Source organism: Pinus tabuliformis, chromosome 1_2 (genome assembly GCF_031772625.1).
Source record: "Pinus tabuliformis cultivar Carrire ecotype Pingquan chromosome 1_2, CPIR1, whole genome shotgun sequence".
Classification (NCBI taxonomy): domain Eukaryota; kingdom Viridiplantae; phylum Streptophyta; class Pinopsida; order Pinales; family Pinaceae; genus Pinus; species Pinus tabuliformis.
Window position 1 is genome coordinate 662,691,560 of NC_142298.1, and position 19,123 is coordinate 662,710,682.

Consider the following 19,123-nt stretch of genomic DNA (forward strand, 5'->3'; position numbering starts at 1 on the left):
TTCTTTGCTTGTGGCTTCGGCGGGTTGTCTTGGGTTGCCCCGCCTTGGCTTTGTCCTTTAATCTACGATTTGGGAGCGCCTTTCCCTTGCTTCAGATTCGCAAATCCAAAGTCTCGCTTCTTTTATTTAAATCTTTGCTTGATCTTGACAGCGTATCAATAGGCGGCAGCAAACGAGGAGATGTCCAAGAGCTCCATCTCGCCTTAGATGTACTTGTGTAGACAGTCGCGATACTTGAATACCAAATGCCACTCAGAATCCTTGATACCCAACTTCATGGGGATGGTATGAAAAATATTTGTGAACTCCAGCACATCTTGGTCCCTTCCTTGCCATATTGTGATCCACTTTATGTATTTATCTTCATAGCTCCCGACAGGGTAATATTGTTCCTTGATGGTGTCTCGGAAAAACATTCCAAATGGGTGTGGCTGAAAATAGCGAGGGTTCCCTCTCGTCCTTTTGTTCACAGTGGTTTTCCCACCAATCCTTGACATGGGGGGCGGCTTTGAGGAGTGCAAAAGTAATCTTTTCCCAATTGGAAAAGTCATGAACCAAAAAATATCCTTCCAACATATTTAACCATCTATATATGGCATATGCATCTATCTGGCCTTCAAATATGGGAATGTCAAAGTTGATTTGTACCTTAAAGGGAGTGGCGCCTCCAGAGTGGCTGTTGGATGAAGATGTGTCACCTGTGGGTAGCCGCTGAAGGATCTAGGCAAAGTTATCCATCATTACGTTCTTTTGTCGCTCGAGGGATTCCTCGAGCAATATTTTGAAAGGATCTCCTGCTCCCTCGTCTTTCTTTTCTTCCGCCATGGGAGGCCGTCAGGGTTTGCGAGGCTGGTTTTGCAAAGGTTCAACCAGTTCAAGCCCTAACTCTTTATACCCTAACCTCATTGGGGATATGCAAAGAAAAACAGAGAAAGAGCAGACCGCTCTGTTACCACTGATCCTGACTTATGCAAGAATGCAACAGAATACAAATATAAACATAAACACAGAGATGTAGTAGAAATAAATCCTCATTTCATTAATATCAAAAAATTGAAAGATGCTTACAAGCAAAAGGGAAATAACTAGCTCAAGCGATGGTAGTTTATCTCTGAGAAGAGATGTGGCGGCTACATGCCTCTGAACTGTGTTACAATGAGGCTCAAGGGCCTTTTTATTATTTAACAACAAAGGGAAACCCTAAACAACCAAAACCCAAACCCTGAGAGATGGAACGCCAAGAGTTTGTGGGCCTCGTTAGGGTTAGTTGGGCAGCCAACTTTATGGGGTCATAACTTGGTCATATGATCTTTGTTTGGCACGTACAATACCTCATTGGAAAGATCTCTCCGAGTACTATAGGGTTTGCGGCAAGGCCTTTTGTGGACCTCAAAAAAACGTTGTTTAGGGGGTCAAAACAGCTCCAAAAGTTCAGGACCCAAAAAACTGCTAAAAGTAGTAATGCTACTATAATCAAGGAAACTGGATGTTTTTCATGAAGAAGAACGATGAGGTCTTCTAGAAGTTTCTAGAGTTAAAGTCCTTGGTTGAGAACCCGATATGGTGGGGAGTATACCTCAAACACAATCAAGGAGTTGTGTGCTAAGGACGGCATCAGGAGGGAGTTGACCACACCATATAATCTTCAACAAAACGAGGTGGCAAAGCGCAAGAACAGGGCCATAGTTGGAGCAACCAAAGCCATGTTGCATGACCAGGGACTGCCCAAGTTTCTTTGGGCTAAGGCATGCAATACAACAGTTTTCTTGCAAAATTGGAGTTCACACAGAGTGTTGGGGCGAGTTACACCGGAAGAGGTGTTTACAGGGAAGAAATCAGATGTGTCTCATTTTCGCATATTGGTAGCCTTGTGCATTGTCATGTACCAAAGGAGAAGAGGAAGAAGTTGGAGCCCACAGCAAAAAAGGGCATCTTCGTGGGCTACAACAAGACATCAAATGCGTATAGGGTATACATTCCAGCACACAAGAAGACAATCATTAGAAGAGAGTCCTTATAGCGTGGGTAGACTACAGTGCAGGAGGAGCAACAAGCTCCCAAGCAAGAGGCTCAGCCAATACCTCTGAACACAATTGAGCGTGGGCAAGATGAGGACGACAGGGACACACAGTTGGAGGAGAGAGTGGAGCCCACTCAGGCAGTGACTCCTAGTTACGAGAGGAGAGCAAGATGGTGATATCAATTGATCTAGGAGGCGCAAGAGCAAGTTGGTGCTACTAGTACATCAATTCAATAAAGCAAACATCCACAAAGGTACACAGGATATCTAGCACTTATGGCAGTGTCGTTGGATGCCGATCTTTCCAACTATCAAGAGGCAACCACTCAGCAAGTGTGGAGAGATTCCATAGTGGAGGAGTATGCCTTTGTCATGAAGAATTATGTCTGGGAAGTGGTGTTGAGGCCAAAGGGCAAATTTGTGGTAGGCTCTCACTAGGTCTACAAGATCAAGCATGGATTTGATGGGAGTATCAAGAAGTACAAGGAAATATTTGTGGCTGAGGGGTTCTCATATAGATAGAGGGAGTTGACTATGACAAGACCTCTGCCCCAATTGCCAGGTATTCGTCAGTCAGAGTGGTTGCAGCTATTGCAACACAAATGGGGTGGAAGATCCACCAAATGGACGTGAAGACAACCTTCCTCAATGGGGTTGTTGAGGAGGAGATTTACATTGAGCAACCAGAGGGATTTGAGACATGCAGCAGAGAGACACACGTTTGCAAACTCGGGAGAGCCTTATATGGGCTCAAGCAGGCTCCACAAGTATGGTACGCTCGAATAAACAGTTACCTTCAAGGATTAGACTTCACCAAGAGTAAAGTGGACCCTAACCTCTACTACATTATTGTTGCAGGTGAGCCGCATATTATGGTGCTATATGTCGACAATCGAATTTTAATAGGCGCAGACAAGCTCATCTAGGAGTGCAAGAGAGATCTTGCAGGCGAGTTTGAGATGAAGGATATGGGACTGATGCACTATTTCCTCGGGCTGGAGGTATGGCAGTGTGATGGCAAGATCTTTGTGGGACAGGGCAAGTACACCTTGTAGATTCTAAGGAGATTTCACATGCAAGATTGCAAGCCCATGACCACGCCTCTAGTCACAAAATGGAGGAAGGTGGATACATCCAAATCGGAGCAAGTAGATCTTACACTTTACCGGCAGATGATGGTGTCGTTGATGAATTTAGTGAGTACGTGGCCAAATATATGTTTTGCAGTTAACTCTTGAGCAAGTTTTTGGTTGGGCCTACCAGAGCACATTGGGTTTCCGCTAAGCACGTGTTGAGAAATCTCAGGTGAACAGTAGAGCATGGGTTGTGGCATAGACAGGTTGACGAGTTGAAGCTTGAGGGCTTCACTAATGCAAATTGGGCAGGGAGCTCCACAGACAGGAAGAGCACATCAAGTTGCACATTCAGTGTTAGATCAACAATTGTTTCTTGGTTCAGCAGGAAGTAGAGATTAGTCGCATTGAGCTCAGTCGAGGCCAAGTACATGGTTGTCGGTTTGGTAGGGTGTGAAGCTATTCGGTTAGGGAAGCTTCTTGTGAGTGTGTTTAGGACAGAGTTGGAGCCTACAGTGATACACTGTGACAATTAGAGTTGCATGAAGCTATCTGAAAAACCAATGTTTCATGATCGCTCTAAGCACATCGACATACATTATCACCACATCAGAGATGTTGTTCAAAGAGGTATAGTTTCACTCTCATACGCACTAACAGAGGAGCAAACAACAGACATTCTGACCAAGGCATTGCCAAGAACCAAATGTGTATACCTCAAAGAGAAGTTGGGTGTAGTGCAAAACACCTTCCTCTATAAGAGGGAGTGTTGATTGGGGTAAAGAAGTAAGGATTCTGCTTGTCTAAGTGCTAAGAGTAGTAGAAGAACCCAAAGGACTACCACATTAGCAGAATATTAATTATTTAACTATTTCCTAAAGTTAGGAAAAATTAAAAATTCCTAGGTTGTTAATTTTAGGCAACAATGGTATGTTCTATGCTTTAGAGCAATTTTACTTCAATTTCTTTATTAGCCCAGTATCAATATTCAGATTAGCAATCACATCAACATGATAGTAAAATGCAGATAGAACATAAACATAAACAGTAGAAGACAAGCCAAGACAAGAGGACACAAGATGTGGCACCAACCAGGGACAAACCCCAATGTGGGGAAACCCTTGATCGAATGTTCTTTTAGTCTTCAATAGTTCAGCAGAGAGAGATAGTACAATTTACAAATATGATAATTTATAACAGCAGCAAAAGAGCCCTAACCAAACAGTCAACACTGGTCAACAAGGCAAATTTGACCCTCAACAAATTGGTCAATTTCAGTCAACTTCGACCTCCAAATAGAAAGATAAAACAGTCGTCAAAACAATGAAATTCAGCCCCGTCAACTTCTGGTCAAACAACCCACCTACGGTCACCCCAAACAAAGATAGCCCTCACAAAAATGCAGTCAAAGGAGGTCAACGCTAGGTCAAAATGTCCAGAAATTCGGTCTCTTGAAATTTCGGCCTGCTGAAATTTCACTTTCTTGAAATTTCGGCCTATTGAAATTTTGCTTTCCTGAAATTTCGACCTCCTGAAATTTCACTCCCCTGAAATTTCAACCTCCTGAAATTCCACTCTCCTGAAATTTTGGCCTCCTGAAATTTCGTTCTCTTGAAATTTCAGACGTGTGGAGAGAGAGAGAGGCCTAGAAATCCATACCCAATCAATGAGGAGAGAGAGGGAAGTGTGAAGATGAGTGTGTCCACATGAGGCTAAGTCACCTTCTATTTATATGCAACATTGAGGATGAATAGACGTGACTGTTGGGCTTCTGAGCCTACATAAGTTTGTTAGCTAACCTTGACAATTTGACCATAATCAAAATAAATTCATAACTTCATTTGTACATGTCAGAATCGGATGATCTTTAGATCAATCCTACACCTCTCGGAGAGAGGAATCCAAGAAAAATATCAATTGTCACAAATAAGATGACCCATGTGGAGTGTGGCTCTAGTTGCCAATTTTAACACTCCCTCTCAACTAGGGAGAACTCCATCTGCTAATCCATCTACCAACCTATACTATCTTTGCCATCAATGCACTGCTCTGCTCTGCTAAACTATGAAGAAGAAGAAGTGATCGAGAATGTATCATACCATTCTCTACTGACCCAAAGTCAATCCAAATCAAAGGAGAGTGTGTCATACCACTCTTACTGACCCGAAGTTAGTTCCAATCAAAAGAGAGTGTCTCATACCACTATTATTGACCCGAAGTCAGTTCCAATTGACCCCAAATCAATATGGGTCATCCTAGATAGGGGGTACGGTAGTACACGACGTGTCCATTGGTAGTACTATGGTCCCTATCCTCATTTCCCTACTCATTGGCCAAATGAGAGGTACTTCCCATGAGTTCCAGACTGCATAGGTATGATGTCTCAGCAAGAGAAGGATGACCACTCATCCTGCCTACATGTCGCCAAGGGGTATCGTAGGGGAAGGCTGAACCACTCACCCTGTACACAGCAAACCACTAGGGGAACGCTGAACCACTCACCTTATGGTTGCTCATCGCTCCAAGAAGTACCCCAAGCCCCCCGGAGCTCCCAGAGCTCAATGTCCATCTCATACAGGACCCTCATAAGAGGATCTGTCCACAACTCCAAGTCATTCTCAGAAGACCAAAAACTTGACCTTCCCCAGGGGCTTAGTCAGAATATCGACAACCTACTCATCAATCCCAATGTGATGGAGCCTTATTGCTCCTCGTTGTACCATATCTCGGATAAAGTTGTACTTGATATCTATATGCTTGGAGAGATCATGAAACTAGGGATTCTTTGATAATCGGATTCCACTCTGGTTGTCGCAAAGGATCACGGCGGTATCCAGCACATGTCCAAACAACTCACTGAAGAGCTTCCTCACCCAGAGAGTTCCATAAGAGGCCATACTAGCAGCTATGTATTCGGCCTCAACGGTGCTCAAGGCAACCGATTTTTGCTTCCTGCTCATCCAGGATATCGAAGCAGAACCCAAAGAAAAACAACATCCAGAAGTGCTCTTGCGATCCACCACACTGCCAGCCCAATCAGCATCAGAATAACCATGCAGCCTCACATCTCCGGCAGTGTATCTCAGTCCATGAGTGATTGTGCCCCAAAGATATCTCAGAAGATTCTTGGCACCAATCCAATGTATATGATGAGGCTCAACCATATATTGGCTCAATGTGTTAACTGCAAAACATATGTCCGGATGGGAGTTTACCAAAAACATCAATGCTCCTATGAGTTGACGATACTCAGAAGCATTTCCCAATTCAGGTCCAGCAACACTACCACATAACTTCTTAAAGTTAAGTTCCATCATGGTAGTCACCGGCTTGTAGTCCACCATCCCAAATCTTTCCAATATCTTCACAACATATTTTCCTTGAGAGAGGAAAATTTCCCCTGGCTTTTTCCAGACCTCCAACCCTAGAAAATAGTGCATCGATCCTAGGTCCTTCATCTCAAATTCAGAAGCCAACTCCCTCTTACATTTGTGAATGAGAGGGTCTACACTTAAATCAGCTCCATGCTTGATTTTGTAGAGCCACATAGAGGTGACAATCGATTTGTCTTGGGGTCTAGGGACCACATCCCAGACATCATTCTTCATAATTGACTCGTATTCTTCATTCATAGCATCCTTCCATACTTGATACTTCACGGCTTCTTCAAATGATGAAGGGTCATTTTGAACGATAGTGCTCATGGCGATCAAATATCCTTGATACCTGTTCGGCTTCTTGCTTCCACGGAAAGTCCCCCTTGGTGCAATGTGTCTCTCGGCATCTTCGAGAGTCTCCCTAAGCCATGAGGGTCTCCTTTTGGAGGAGGAGGGCTCATGAGGAGGAGGATCAATAGGATCCATAGGTTCATCAACATCAGGCATCGTTTCGTCTTCTTTTGCACCCTGATTTTCGATGTCAACTTCTTTGTCCTTCCTTAGATTAGGAAGGTTGTTGATCTTCCTGAGGGCCATATCTTTGTCGAAGGTGACATCATAACTTATCTCAACTTCCTTTTGACCAGCCACATAAATTCTATATCCCTTAGAATTTTCACTATAGCCCACAAAGATTCCTTTCTTCCCAGACGCACCCAATTTGCTTCTTTTCTCTTTCAGCACATGAAAATATACGAGATTTCCAAAAATTCTAAAATGAGAAACATCAGGTTTCTTACCAATGAACATTTCTTCGGGAGTCTTGGAGTCCAATGCTTGATGAGGCCATCGATTTTGAACATACACAGCGTATTTGCAACTTCAGCCCATAGGAACTTCGGAAGGCCTTGATCATGAAGCATGGCACGAACTGCTTCTACAATAGAGCGATTCTTCCTTTCAGCCACACCATTCTGCTCAGGAGTGTATGGCGTTGTAGTCTCCCTCTTAATGCCAACTTCTCTACAATAATCTTGGAATTCATTGGATTCATACTTGGTCCCATTATCAGTCCTCAATATCTTGATTTTCTTCTCGGATTGGTTTTTGATCAAGGCTTTGAAGTGTCAAAACCAGGTGAACACTTCATCCTTCTTCTTCAAGAAGTAGATCTAGGTCTTGTGAGAATAATTATTCGTAAAGGTGAGATAATATAAGTATCCTCCCAAAGAGTTTACGGGCATCATACCAGATATGTCGGAGTGGATCAATTGCAATATATCTGTGGTCTTGCTATTACTTGAGGGGAATGGTCCCCTTGTAAGTTTTCCTTTGGCACATCCCGGACATACACCTTCATGCTCTACTTTGAACTCGGGCATACCTATCACCATCTGTCTCACATCGGGTAGGGCTTTATAATGAATATGGGCAAACCTCTAGTGCCATAGTTCAGATTGTAGAGATGTGTCACAAGACATGGCTCCCAATGGACTTCCTCCAACTTGATACAAAGTATCAACCCTGAACCCAAGAGTAAAAGCATCTTTAAAATTTCTTTTCCAAACACGTACCTTTCCATCGATGAATGCCATCTTGAATCCTTTGTCCTCCATGGCTGAAATGGACACCACGTTCTTCTTGATATCAGGTACATATAGTACTTCTTGCAAATAAATAGTGTTATCTTGATTCAATTGAAGGGTAACATTTCCTACACCCTTCACGAGATAGGTGGCATCGTCTCCAAGGATGATCTCCAAGTTTGTATCCTTTTCTATCAGATCAGAGAGGGCTTCCTTGTATCTAGTGAAGTGCCTTGAGACACCACTATCAATCACTGAATTTCCCAAAGTGTCCGGAGGAGAGGGCCAATATAAGATAGTACTCTTTTTGCTTTTTGTTAACAACATTCGATTCTTCAAACCTTGAGTTCCTTGATTTCTTTAAGGGTTGACCATTTCCTTGATGTCCCGCATTCCTTTTTCCTTTGCCATTGGACCTGCCATTCCTTTGATCGTTGTTGTTGAAGTTGCCCCTGGAATGATTGTGATCATCATCATGCGATGTGTCCCTTCTATTTGGACACTCCCTTGCATAGTGGCCAAACTTATTGCAAACAAAGCACCTGCCCTTCCTTCCTCCCTTAGATCCAGGCTTTCCATGGAAATGACCTTTAGACCCTACATTATTTCTCCTTTTGGCATGAGCGGAGAATGCAATGGGGTTGCTTCTATTAGAAGGCATTTCTTGCTCCACCATTCTTGTTTCTTCTTGAATGCATCTTGACATCAATTCTTCAAACCCTAGAATTCGATCATTGTTGAGGACGGTGGTTCTAAATACATACCACTCAGGTGGGAGTCCTCCAAGGGTGGTGAGAGTAAGTTCCCTATCAAGAATGACTTCTCCAATCGAGAGTAAATCATTCTTGATCTCAATAATCCTCAAGAAATAGGATTGAATATCCTCGTCCCTGCCCTTCTTAACATCCTTCAACTTATTCTTGAGAAATTGAATTTGATTAGCATTACTAACCTTGAACATGTCGACCAACCTGTCGTAGATCTCCTTGGAGGTCTTCAATTCAAAGATGCAGGCCACCAGATGCTTGTCAATGGTATCCCTAATAACCTTCTTTTCTTTGACTTCAACCCTATTGTACTTGGTCTTCACAGCAGCCAGTTCATTTGAAGGAGGTTCAGGGATTTTACCCTGCGCATAGTCCATCACTTCTTTTTCTTCCAAGGTCAAATCAAGAGACATCTTCCATCCATGATAGTCAGATTTATCATGGAGTTTGTCTTCAGTCAGGAAGAGTGTTTTACAAACCGGCCGTTTCGGTTTTCGAACCGAGTCGATTGCTGGAGGAGTGACCCGGCCAAGTAACCGGTCCGGTTGACCGAGTCACACATGACTCGGTCAACCCGGCCGGATCCAATTTGACTCGGTCATCAATCATTACTTCAGCAGTGCCTCCAATAGTAGCAGTTAGAAATTAATGGTAGGCACCTTCTGACAGTGTAAGGTTCAGTGGCTTATATTGCAGCAGTGAGAGGTTCATGTTTCATTGGTTTGCAGTAAGGGTATTCACATTGCAGTTGTGAGTCTTGATGATTCTAAGTGAAAAGACAGAGGCACTGTATGTAGTAGCATTCCTCTTATTGACTGAAGTTGAAGATTTGTAGAAGAATATGTCTTTGTCTATAGTTATTAGTAAGGTTATCATCATCGAAATTGGTCTCATGATCAGGAGTTCATTTACATATTCTGGCTTACTTCATCAACAGTCCTTCATTCTAAGATAGGGGGCAGTAAAGGTTTATGTTTCATCATTGTTGTAGCACTCTGGAAGGTGCTTCATTGCTATATCTGAGCAGCTATAAGACGCATGCCAGTAAGCCTCCTTGGGCAGAGGTTGAGATATTTTCAAGGTCATAGAGCTGACCTAAGACATCTAGCTCTGAGCCTCACTGCTCGCAGCATATTTGTTGATACATCCTTTCGGCACCAGTGCAGCAGTGTAAGATTGAAAGCAGCTTGGCATAGTTGATTTAGCAACTGCGCCATGAGCTCCCTATTGCATATTCATTCGTGAGCATTGCAGTGTTTGTGTCGAGGGCAACAGTGGTTGTTGTATAGTTTAGTGACAATGTCAAGATTGACAGTCAAGGTTTAATGTACAAATTGAACAGAAGCAAAGAGCCTACTTTGATCATATGTTGTCTTCCATCTATATTATAATGCTGTGTGTTTGGAAACATGAATGAAAATCTTTAAAATTATGTTTAAAATATTTAAAATTATGTTTTTTAATAAAAAAAATAAATATTTAATGTATTTTTTACAACGACCGAGTCATTGAAATCGAGCCGGCCGAGTCATTACCGTTTCGGAGCTGGAGTCGGAGTCGATCCTCGGCCAAGTCGGAGTCGGAGTCGGAGTCTTAAAACATTGGTCAGGAAGTAGGATGAGGAAGCCATTGAACCTTTTGTCCTTGTCCAACTATCTTTGGTGATTTCTCTTTCACTCTTGCTTGGGCTTTGTCTTCACCTCAACTCTGATTCCATGTTAATTTTAGGCGACAATGGTATGTTCTATGCTTTAGAGCAATTTTACTTCAATTTCCTTATTAGCCCAGTATCAATATTCTTATTAGCAATCACATCAACATGATAGTAAAATGCAGATAGAACATAAACCTAAACAGTAGAAGACAAGCCAAGACAAGAGGACACGAGATGTGGCACCAGCCAGGGACAAACCCCAATGTGGGGAACCCTTGATCAAATCTTCTTTTCGTCTTCAATAGTTCAGCAAAGAGAGATAGTACAATTTACAAATCTGATAATTTATAACAGTAGCAAAATAGGCCTAACCAGAAAAGTCAACGTTGGTCAACAGGGCAGATTTAACCCTCAACAAATCGGTCAACTTCAGTCAACTTCGACCTCCAAACAGCAAGATAAAACAGCCCTCAAAACAATCAAATTCAGCCCAGTCAAAGTCTGGTCAAACAACCCACCTGCGATCAGCCCAAACAGAGATAGCCATCACAAAAATGCAATCAAAGAAGGTCAACGCTTGGTCAAACTATCCAAAAATTAGGTCTCATGAAATTTCGACCTCCTGAAATTTTGCTTTCCTGAAATTTCAGCCTCCTAAAATTTCGACCTCCTGAAATTTTGCTTTCCTAAAATTTTGGCCTCCTGAAATTTCGCTCCCCTGAAATTTTGAACGTGTGGAGAGAGAGAGGCCCAGAAATCCGTACCAAATCAATGAGGAGAGAGAGAGAGAGAAGTGTGAAGATGAGTGTGTCCAAATGAGGCTAAATCACCTTCTATTTATATGCAACGTTGAAGATGAATAGACGTGACTGTTGGGCTTTTGAGCCTACATAAGTTTGTTGGTCGACCTTGACAATTTGACCAAAATCAAAATAAAATCATAACTTCATTTGTACATGTCAGAATCGGATGGTCTTTATATCAATCCTACACTTCTCAGAGAGAGGAATCCAAGAAAAATATTAGTTGTCATAAATAAGATGACCCATGTGGAGTTTGGCCCTAGTTGCCAATTTTAACATAAGTTGACTTGTGATTTAATCTCAACCATTGATCACGATTTAATCTCAACCATTGAGAGGGAGATTATGGTTGAAATCGAAATTATAAGAGGAGATGGGGCAAGTTAGTGGCAATTTAGTTGAGCATGCACAGTGTGTGGCAGATCAACAAAGGAAGATTCAAGGGCTTCAATAGATCATAGTGATATCAGAGAAGAAATTGAATGAGGGTCGAGCTCTTACAGCCCCAATGTAGTCATATCAATCGCATGTGTACGCAGGAGAGAGAATTTGCGCTCGCACACGTGCGCAATTTAGCAGATTTGCCCAGGGATTTTGCAGATCTAGTTTGCAGGCAGGGGGTTGATTCATCTTAAAGGATTGATCAATTATTCTTGTGATAAAAGAGAAGTTTCTCCCTTGTTGTAATTCTCAGAAGAAAAATCCTTTGCTAAAGAAAATAATAAAGATACGCAACGTTGCAAGTTTTATCCAGAGTTGGGGTTTCCTATGTATATCTTGTGTTCTATGTGTTGATGTGTTTGTCTTCTGATTTCTTTTCCATTGCACATGTTAAGTTAGAAAACTCAATGCATTTGCAATTAAAGTTTCCAAAATATCAGTTATTTGTGTTTTTGGGGTTTTAAACTTTGAAAATTGTGAATCAGTTTACTGGGTTTTAAGGAAATCTAAGATAACATAAATATTCAACAGAAGAAAAATGTTAATTAATCTGAATCACACGTTTGACACACACACAAATTCTTCCCAATCAACAACTCATCATTAAATTAATCTCAAAACCTACTCGAGCTTCCTTACTGGGAAAATGGCCCTCAAAGGAAATTACATATACAACAATACACTAGATCTAATCCAGTAGATCAACCCAGAAATCCATCCTCGATTTGGCTGCTCTAGATCTCCCTTGTTGCTCCATGCACTTTCCTTGAACCCGACACACATGAGTATCTCACTCACTTGAGGAAATTTCTCTCTTAGTCCTGTGTCGTTGTTTGGTGTTGTGTCATCTACCTTGGCCTAGCCCTTCTTTCATAAGATTGAGTTATGACCAAATCGACAACCCTAATCTTCAAAGTGATTGATGGTTGAGATTAGATCTCGCCTCACTTGAGATAGATCATTGGGATTTATCTAATTTACTAATGCAAATAACATTTACATTAAATAGATTAAACTCACTTTTTCCTTATAAAGGATATTACTTTAACTATTAAAGTAATTACAAAGGTTCAAGGGTCCATTAAGCAACTTATCCAAGCCCAAACACCTAGCCCTATGTAGAAGTACCTACCCAAGCTACAAATGTCAACACTCCCTCTTAGCGAGGGAGGTCCTTCTACCACCTAGAATTGGCTCCAGTACTAGAACAATGTTCCACACTGCATCAGTTACAATGGCTACCACCTCTGAACTGGAAGCCTTCCTTACCACCCAGTTCTATATCTTCTTCGAAAGTCTGCTCTCCCTAAACATGCTCCTAGGAGCCTCCACAAACTCTTGAGCATCCCTCTTCACCATGGCTTTTCTCCAAACCCTCTGGTCTATTTCCATGTCTAGATTTGTAGCCCTTGTGCTAAGTCCTTCTACCATTGTTGGTGATTTATAAATCTTCCTTGTGGCTTTGTCTTGGTCCTTTGAGAGACCCGCAAAATCCATTGCCAAACCCTCAACAAGGATGGTCTCTCTCTAAGGGCTGACCTCTACCAATCACACTGGAAACACTGCACTCTGACACCACTTTGCGACCTTGTATAATCACTAGCCAAAACTGACCTCTTGATTTCTTGCTTGCCATTGCGTCCCATAGCTACTCGACCATGCCCAATATGACACTCTGCCTATGGAACAAGCAGAAAGATCCTCTTTTTTGTCTCCTCACAGCACTCGTAGCCCGATTCCTTTACTTTAGCGACCACTAACCCTACATAGCTCATCTTGTTGTTGTCTTTGTCGAATGCTACTTACTACACACCCAACAGCACCTTTCTCTACATCTCTGCGCTAGCCCCTTGTTATTGCGATGGCAACTAACTTAGGATCCTACGACTCGACTCATGGCCTATGTCTTGCATCACCTCCTATGCAGATCCTCGCAAAAACTGCTCACCTTTTCTCACGACTCTCAGTGGCTCCCTACTCACCCCACATCATTTCCTCCATTAACTAGCCCATCCATAGCACACTGATCAATCTTATTGGTTTCACAGTAGATCTAGATCTCCTTCGTACCCAGGCGACTGATGTGATTACACCTTGCTAGAGAGAAACCACCCACCCCTGAAGCACTACTGGTTGGCCTTCGGGTTCTTGAGGTAGCCCTTCATCACCATGTTGCCCCTCATCACAACTGCGTATTTCCCTAACAATGCTACCATTGGTCAAGACGAGTACCATACTATCTGAATTCACCACATCCAACCCCTCCATCAAGATGTAGCACACATCTTTCCAAGCCTTTAGTCTAGCTCGATTCCGCAGAGGAATCAAGTCTCACTCCTCCCTCCATGCACATACGATAGATGGCCTACAAGTCTCGCTAAAATTGTATGTGTGCATCACATGGAAGCCTTGCTCTTCCATCTTCACCAGGACAGACAATGGGGGCAACGATCCAACTATAATCACATTGACATCGCATAGAATGGGCACTTGATCCTAGGGGTCATAATTAACTACGCAATTCAAGACCATTGGTGCCACACAGAAGTGGATCACCTTATGTTCGACTATGGACACATAGATCACTTGGGTGGTCATATGGCACAAGCAAATATTGGTACTGCAGAATGCTACCATGCCCCATGCATAGCACCAACCACTGTAGTGGAACACGGGCAAAGTCCAAAGGTAAACAATACCATCCTTCATTTCCCGAGCCAAAGCAGCATTGAGGGACACAACATACATGCCACAGTGGCTCAATACCACACCCTTGGGACTCGATGTGGTCCCCGAAGTATAGCCTAGCATGATGCTCTACGACTCATCATCAAGTGGCCGCCACTCAAACCCGAGATCTCATTCCTGCAAGAAGTCCTCCTAGTCCATGGCCCCACTATGCCAGGCTTGCTTAAAATTTCCCTCGTCACAAGTCTCATCCCCAAACACGATCACAAATGGAGATCTGAATCTGCTTTGATACCATGTTAAATTTCCATGAACCGAACAACTAACAATTAATTTCTAGCGGACTATCTCAGATCTATTGAATAAAAGCACAATTGGATTTTTAACATAAACATTCAACAGAAGCAAAATATCGCCAATCTCAATCGCACATTTGACACACACACAAATTCTACCCAATCAACATTCATCATTAAATTAATCTCAAAACCTACTCAAGCTCCCTTATTGGCAAAATGGCCCTCTAAGGAAATTACATATACAACAATACATTGGATCTAATCCAACAAATCACACACTAGATCCGTCCTCAATCTGGCTGATCTAGATCTCCCTTGTTGCTCCATGTACTTTCCTCGAACCTAACACACATGAGTATCTCACTCACTTGAGAAAATCTCTCTCTCAATCTTGTGTCGTATCTTCTCCCTTGGCCTAGCCCTTTTTTATAAGCTTGAGTTATGATTGAATCCACAATGATTGATGTTCGAGATTGGATCTCGCCTCATTTGATATTGATAGTTGCAAGTGAGGTGAGATATAATGTCAGCCATCAATCACTATGAATTTGGTCATAACTCAAGCTTATCAAAAGGACTAGACCAAGGGAGAAGACACGACACCACACAGCAGCACAAGATTGAGAGAATGACATCTTAGTGACAAGGTGGAGAAGGAATTCTACTCAAGTGTGTTGGCTCCGAGGAAAGTGCAAAGGGGGCAGCAAGGAGATCCAGATCAGCCAAGTCTAGGGCTTGATCAACTGGATCAGATCCAAATTGTTGTATGTATTTTCCTCAGTTTGGGCCATTTTCCCAGTAGAGGAACCCAAGTAAGTTCTGACTAATAAAATGAAGAGCTGTGATTGGGCAGAAACTTGTGTGTGTCTATGTGAGATTGGTTAATTTAATGTGCTTCCATTGAATATTTTTTGTTTATGTGAAAAACACAGCTGTGCTTTTATTTAGTAGACGTAAATCTGGTGAGAGGGAATTAATTGGCAGGTTGCTGGTTCAGAAATTATCATCAACATTGAGAAGAATTTTTTTTTGGCATATATCCTGTTTCTGCTTTTCGTCTAACGCTGAGATGTAGACAATTTTTGTAACTGTAGAGTCCTCTTTTGATTTTTTATATTTGAACTAGTTTTTGACTTGAAAACCCGTATATTTGAATACAATGAATATAGAAACTGTTGTATATGATTAGTATGCTCATAGATGTTGTTTATATCGTGGATAAGCCATAAGTTCATGATGTAGAGGATGGTAGAATCAACTTTGAGAAGCTAGGTAGTTGATGGTATAGATGAATTTTATAGCAACATTAGTGAAGATGTTTTCCTGTAAACCAGAATAACTGAAAAATGTAATTTTGTTATCATTGACAAAATTACGATTTTTTCCAGTGAGGGGAAAAAATAGGTTCTCTGAAACTATCCACAACGTAGAAGAGTCCATTCATTGTATAAGTCCAGAGCCCACATCAATCCACTGTACGAGCCATGTTTCTGTAAAAATACCCCCAAAAAATTATGTCTAAACTTTAGGCCTAGAAGCCATATACCCTCATTACAGTTAATATCGTAGGAACCAGATACAAGCATTTTCTGAAGGTATTCAAAGCCCCAAATAATACAGCTGTTAATTTATAATACCAGAGTCCACATGATATAATAGGGAAGGCAGATAGAAATTCATAAGCAATTAGAAGGCGAAAATGCAGAAACCAAATTTACCCATTCGATTGATTTTCAAATGCATTTTGATGAAGCTAACGAAAAGAAATTTTGATGACTAACCGAGTTCAAGTCCACATATGGTGCCTGTGCGAGATGAAGTGAAGGCCACGCCCGTCCTCGTATGAAGAAACATTTGTTTCATGTGGGGGATATTTCAGATCCTTGGGTCTCTGTAACGTCCCACACATGAAAGGCTGACCACGGGTTGGACTCCCCAACTTCAAGAGTTCATTATCTCATGGGGATTGAGGATGAGAGCGAACCACGCAATTTAATTTCCATAAGCTGTAACAGATTTAACCTAAACTTGAACAGAGTTAATTTGCCGCCATGGAAATACGGCTACTAAGGCCTCATCAGAATCATGGTGGTGGTGCTGTGTTACTTTCTAAAGGTTTAATCGATAAATAAGAGAAATAGAATAAAATGTTCCGTGCGTACTAAGGTTTATTTGATAAATAAAGAGAGAGAATAAGCGTTACGTGGGTAAATTAAGGAAGTGGGAATCAATTCTATCGAGTTTTTGAATTTGTTTAATGTTAGTATTTTCATAAATGTTATGAATATTAGTTTTAATTTTGGTAATATTTATTTTGTTTTTTAATTTTATAATATAAATGACAAAATAAATAAATATTGCTAGAAGTTTATTGCAATAGGAGTTAAAAAAAGTGGGATAAAGAGGTAATTTTTATTTAATATCAATATTATAATTAATGTATATAGATTTCATATTATTAAATTGTATATTAATAATTATATTTTCATAGGGTTTAATCATAATATTATATAATAACTTTGAAGGGATATTAATTTTTTTTAGTCTTTTTCATAACTTAAGTATAATTTTGAAGATTTTTCTAAAATTATTGAAACAATAGATCAAATCTTGTTTTTGTCTCTATAATATTCAACGTAAACCCCAGGGTAGTAAGGTGAGCAATTGTATCATGGTGATTCTTGAACTTTGTTTGTCCTTTGGCCTTCTTATTATTGTCTTCTAGTAATATATTCTTTTTCCTTTCAAATATTAAGTGAGATGATATTGCTAAAAGGGGTTTAATAATGATAGTTCAATAATTAGATAGGTTAACCTTGTTTCTTGATTTGAAAATAAGGACAATTAAACTCCAAATCATTGTTAGGGAAGCCTTGCTTGATAGTGTGATTGAAAATATGTGAATATGAGGCATCAAGATTAGACTCCCAAATTTTGAGATCTCAGCTTGGTATTCTTTAATGTCTTCAGCTTTGCTATTAACAAGGTGCTTAATGTTAGATTTAATATTGTTAATTTAAAACACCTTAATGTGGTGATGCGTGGATTGGATATCCTCCAAAACTTGAGGGGAAATATAGAATTTGCAAGTTAGAAGTTCCAATTATTTATGTTAATATTTCCTAAATCTTTATCTTTTCCAGGGATGATCTTAGCCAAAAAAAAAATTCAAGCCTTGTTTTACATAACTCTATAAAGTTCTCTTGTTCTAGTTAAATATTGATGTTTTTCTTGAGGTTGCAGGCATAAGGTAAGGAGGAGTTTGGGGGTGGCATACTTAACCTAGATGGAAATCTAGAAGTAAGTTTTGAATGAGGGTTGAGTAGAGCCATAATAATCAAGTTGAAGTACTTGCTCTCTTTCAAGGAGAATTAGGAATCTTATTATCATAGGAGATTCAGGTTTTCATAAGGCATATACGAAGTGCCTCATCTTCAATGGATGGTAAACTTGATAAAATCATTCAACAAATCCAAAACGAAGCTAGTCACTTTAAGTTCTTAGGGCCTTACCATGTCTTAAGAGCTTGGAACAACTAGGTAAAGCATCTAGTAAATGAGGCCTTCAAACCTGTCATGGGAATGTTAAAAAAGTAGGCTTTCTCTTTCTCCCCAATTCTTTAATTATTCAATTGAATGTCCAAAATAAAGTTTTACGTGGATATAGTATTTCAAGTGAATCGATAGGTGGCAATCAAATCACAAGAATGCACTAAAATCTTCATAACTTTAGAAGTACCCTCATACACTCTAATATTAATGGAGGACATGCATAATTAAGGAGTTTGTTATTATTTTGAGTGCATGTAGGATTATGAATGTTGCAGGAAAAGTCCAAGTCTCGGTTTGTCCAAGCAGCTGACAACTTTGAATGATATCCTTCATATAGTGTTTGCTCTGGAAATCTTAGTAACCTCCTGATTCATATATGTGGTTATTATGTTTCACATTTAGTTTTGACTCAATGAATATGTGGATTCCCAATGGAAATTGGACTTGCCCTTCATACATTGATAGCACTACAAGTGACCATGGGTTGTCCCTAGAGATTGTGGATTGGAATAGGGTACCCTGCAAAATTCAGGTAAGTCTTAGGTTCAACTTTCTTTGTTTGGAAGGAATTCATTAGCAAATTGAGGGGAAAACTGAAGGGTTTGTCCTAGATATTGAGCTCAATGTTGAATTTCATTATTGGTGGCAGTCATATGGGGCATAATCTTTGTTGTGAGATCCTAGATATCTATAATTTTCTCTACAGGCACAAGGACCTAATTGTTGATGATAGGACCTCCATCTTTTCAGTAATAGTAAAAATCATGTTCATGAAGAGAATTACATTATTGGTTATGTAGTTGTAATGGAGAATTTGATACAATAAAAATGAAAAAGTAAAGGTTTTGAAGCAAAATGCTTGGC

General features: G+C 40.7%; 1 protein-coding gene across 1 annotated transcript in view; it reads right to left on the minus strand.

The window, feature by feature from the left end:
• The window catches only part of LOC149207431 (uncharacterized), a 29,571-nt gene extending 12,715 nt beyond the window's left edge, over positions 1–16,856 (minus strand). Inside the window, exon 1 of the mRNA XM_089395717.1 lies at positions 16,490–16,856. Within this exon, the coding sequence (XP_089251843.1) occupies positions 16,490–16,571 (82 nt within the window). The 5' untranslated portion in view covers positions 16,572–16,856. The remainder of the gene's footprint in view (positions 1–16,489) is intronic.
• Positions 16,857–19,123: the final 2,267 nt, after the last annotated feature.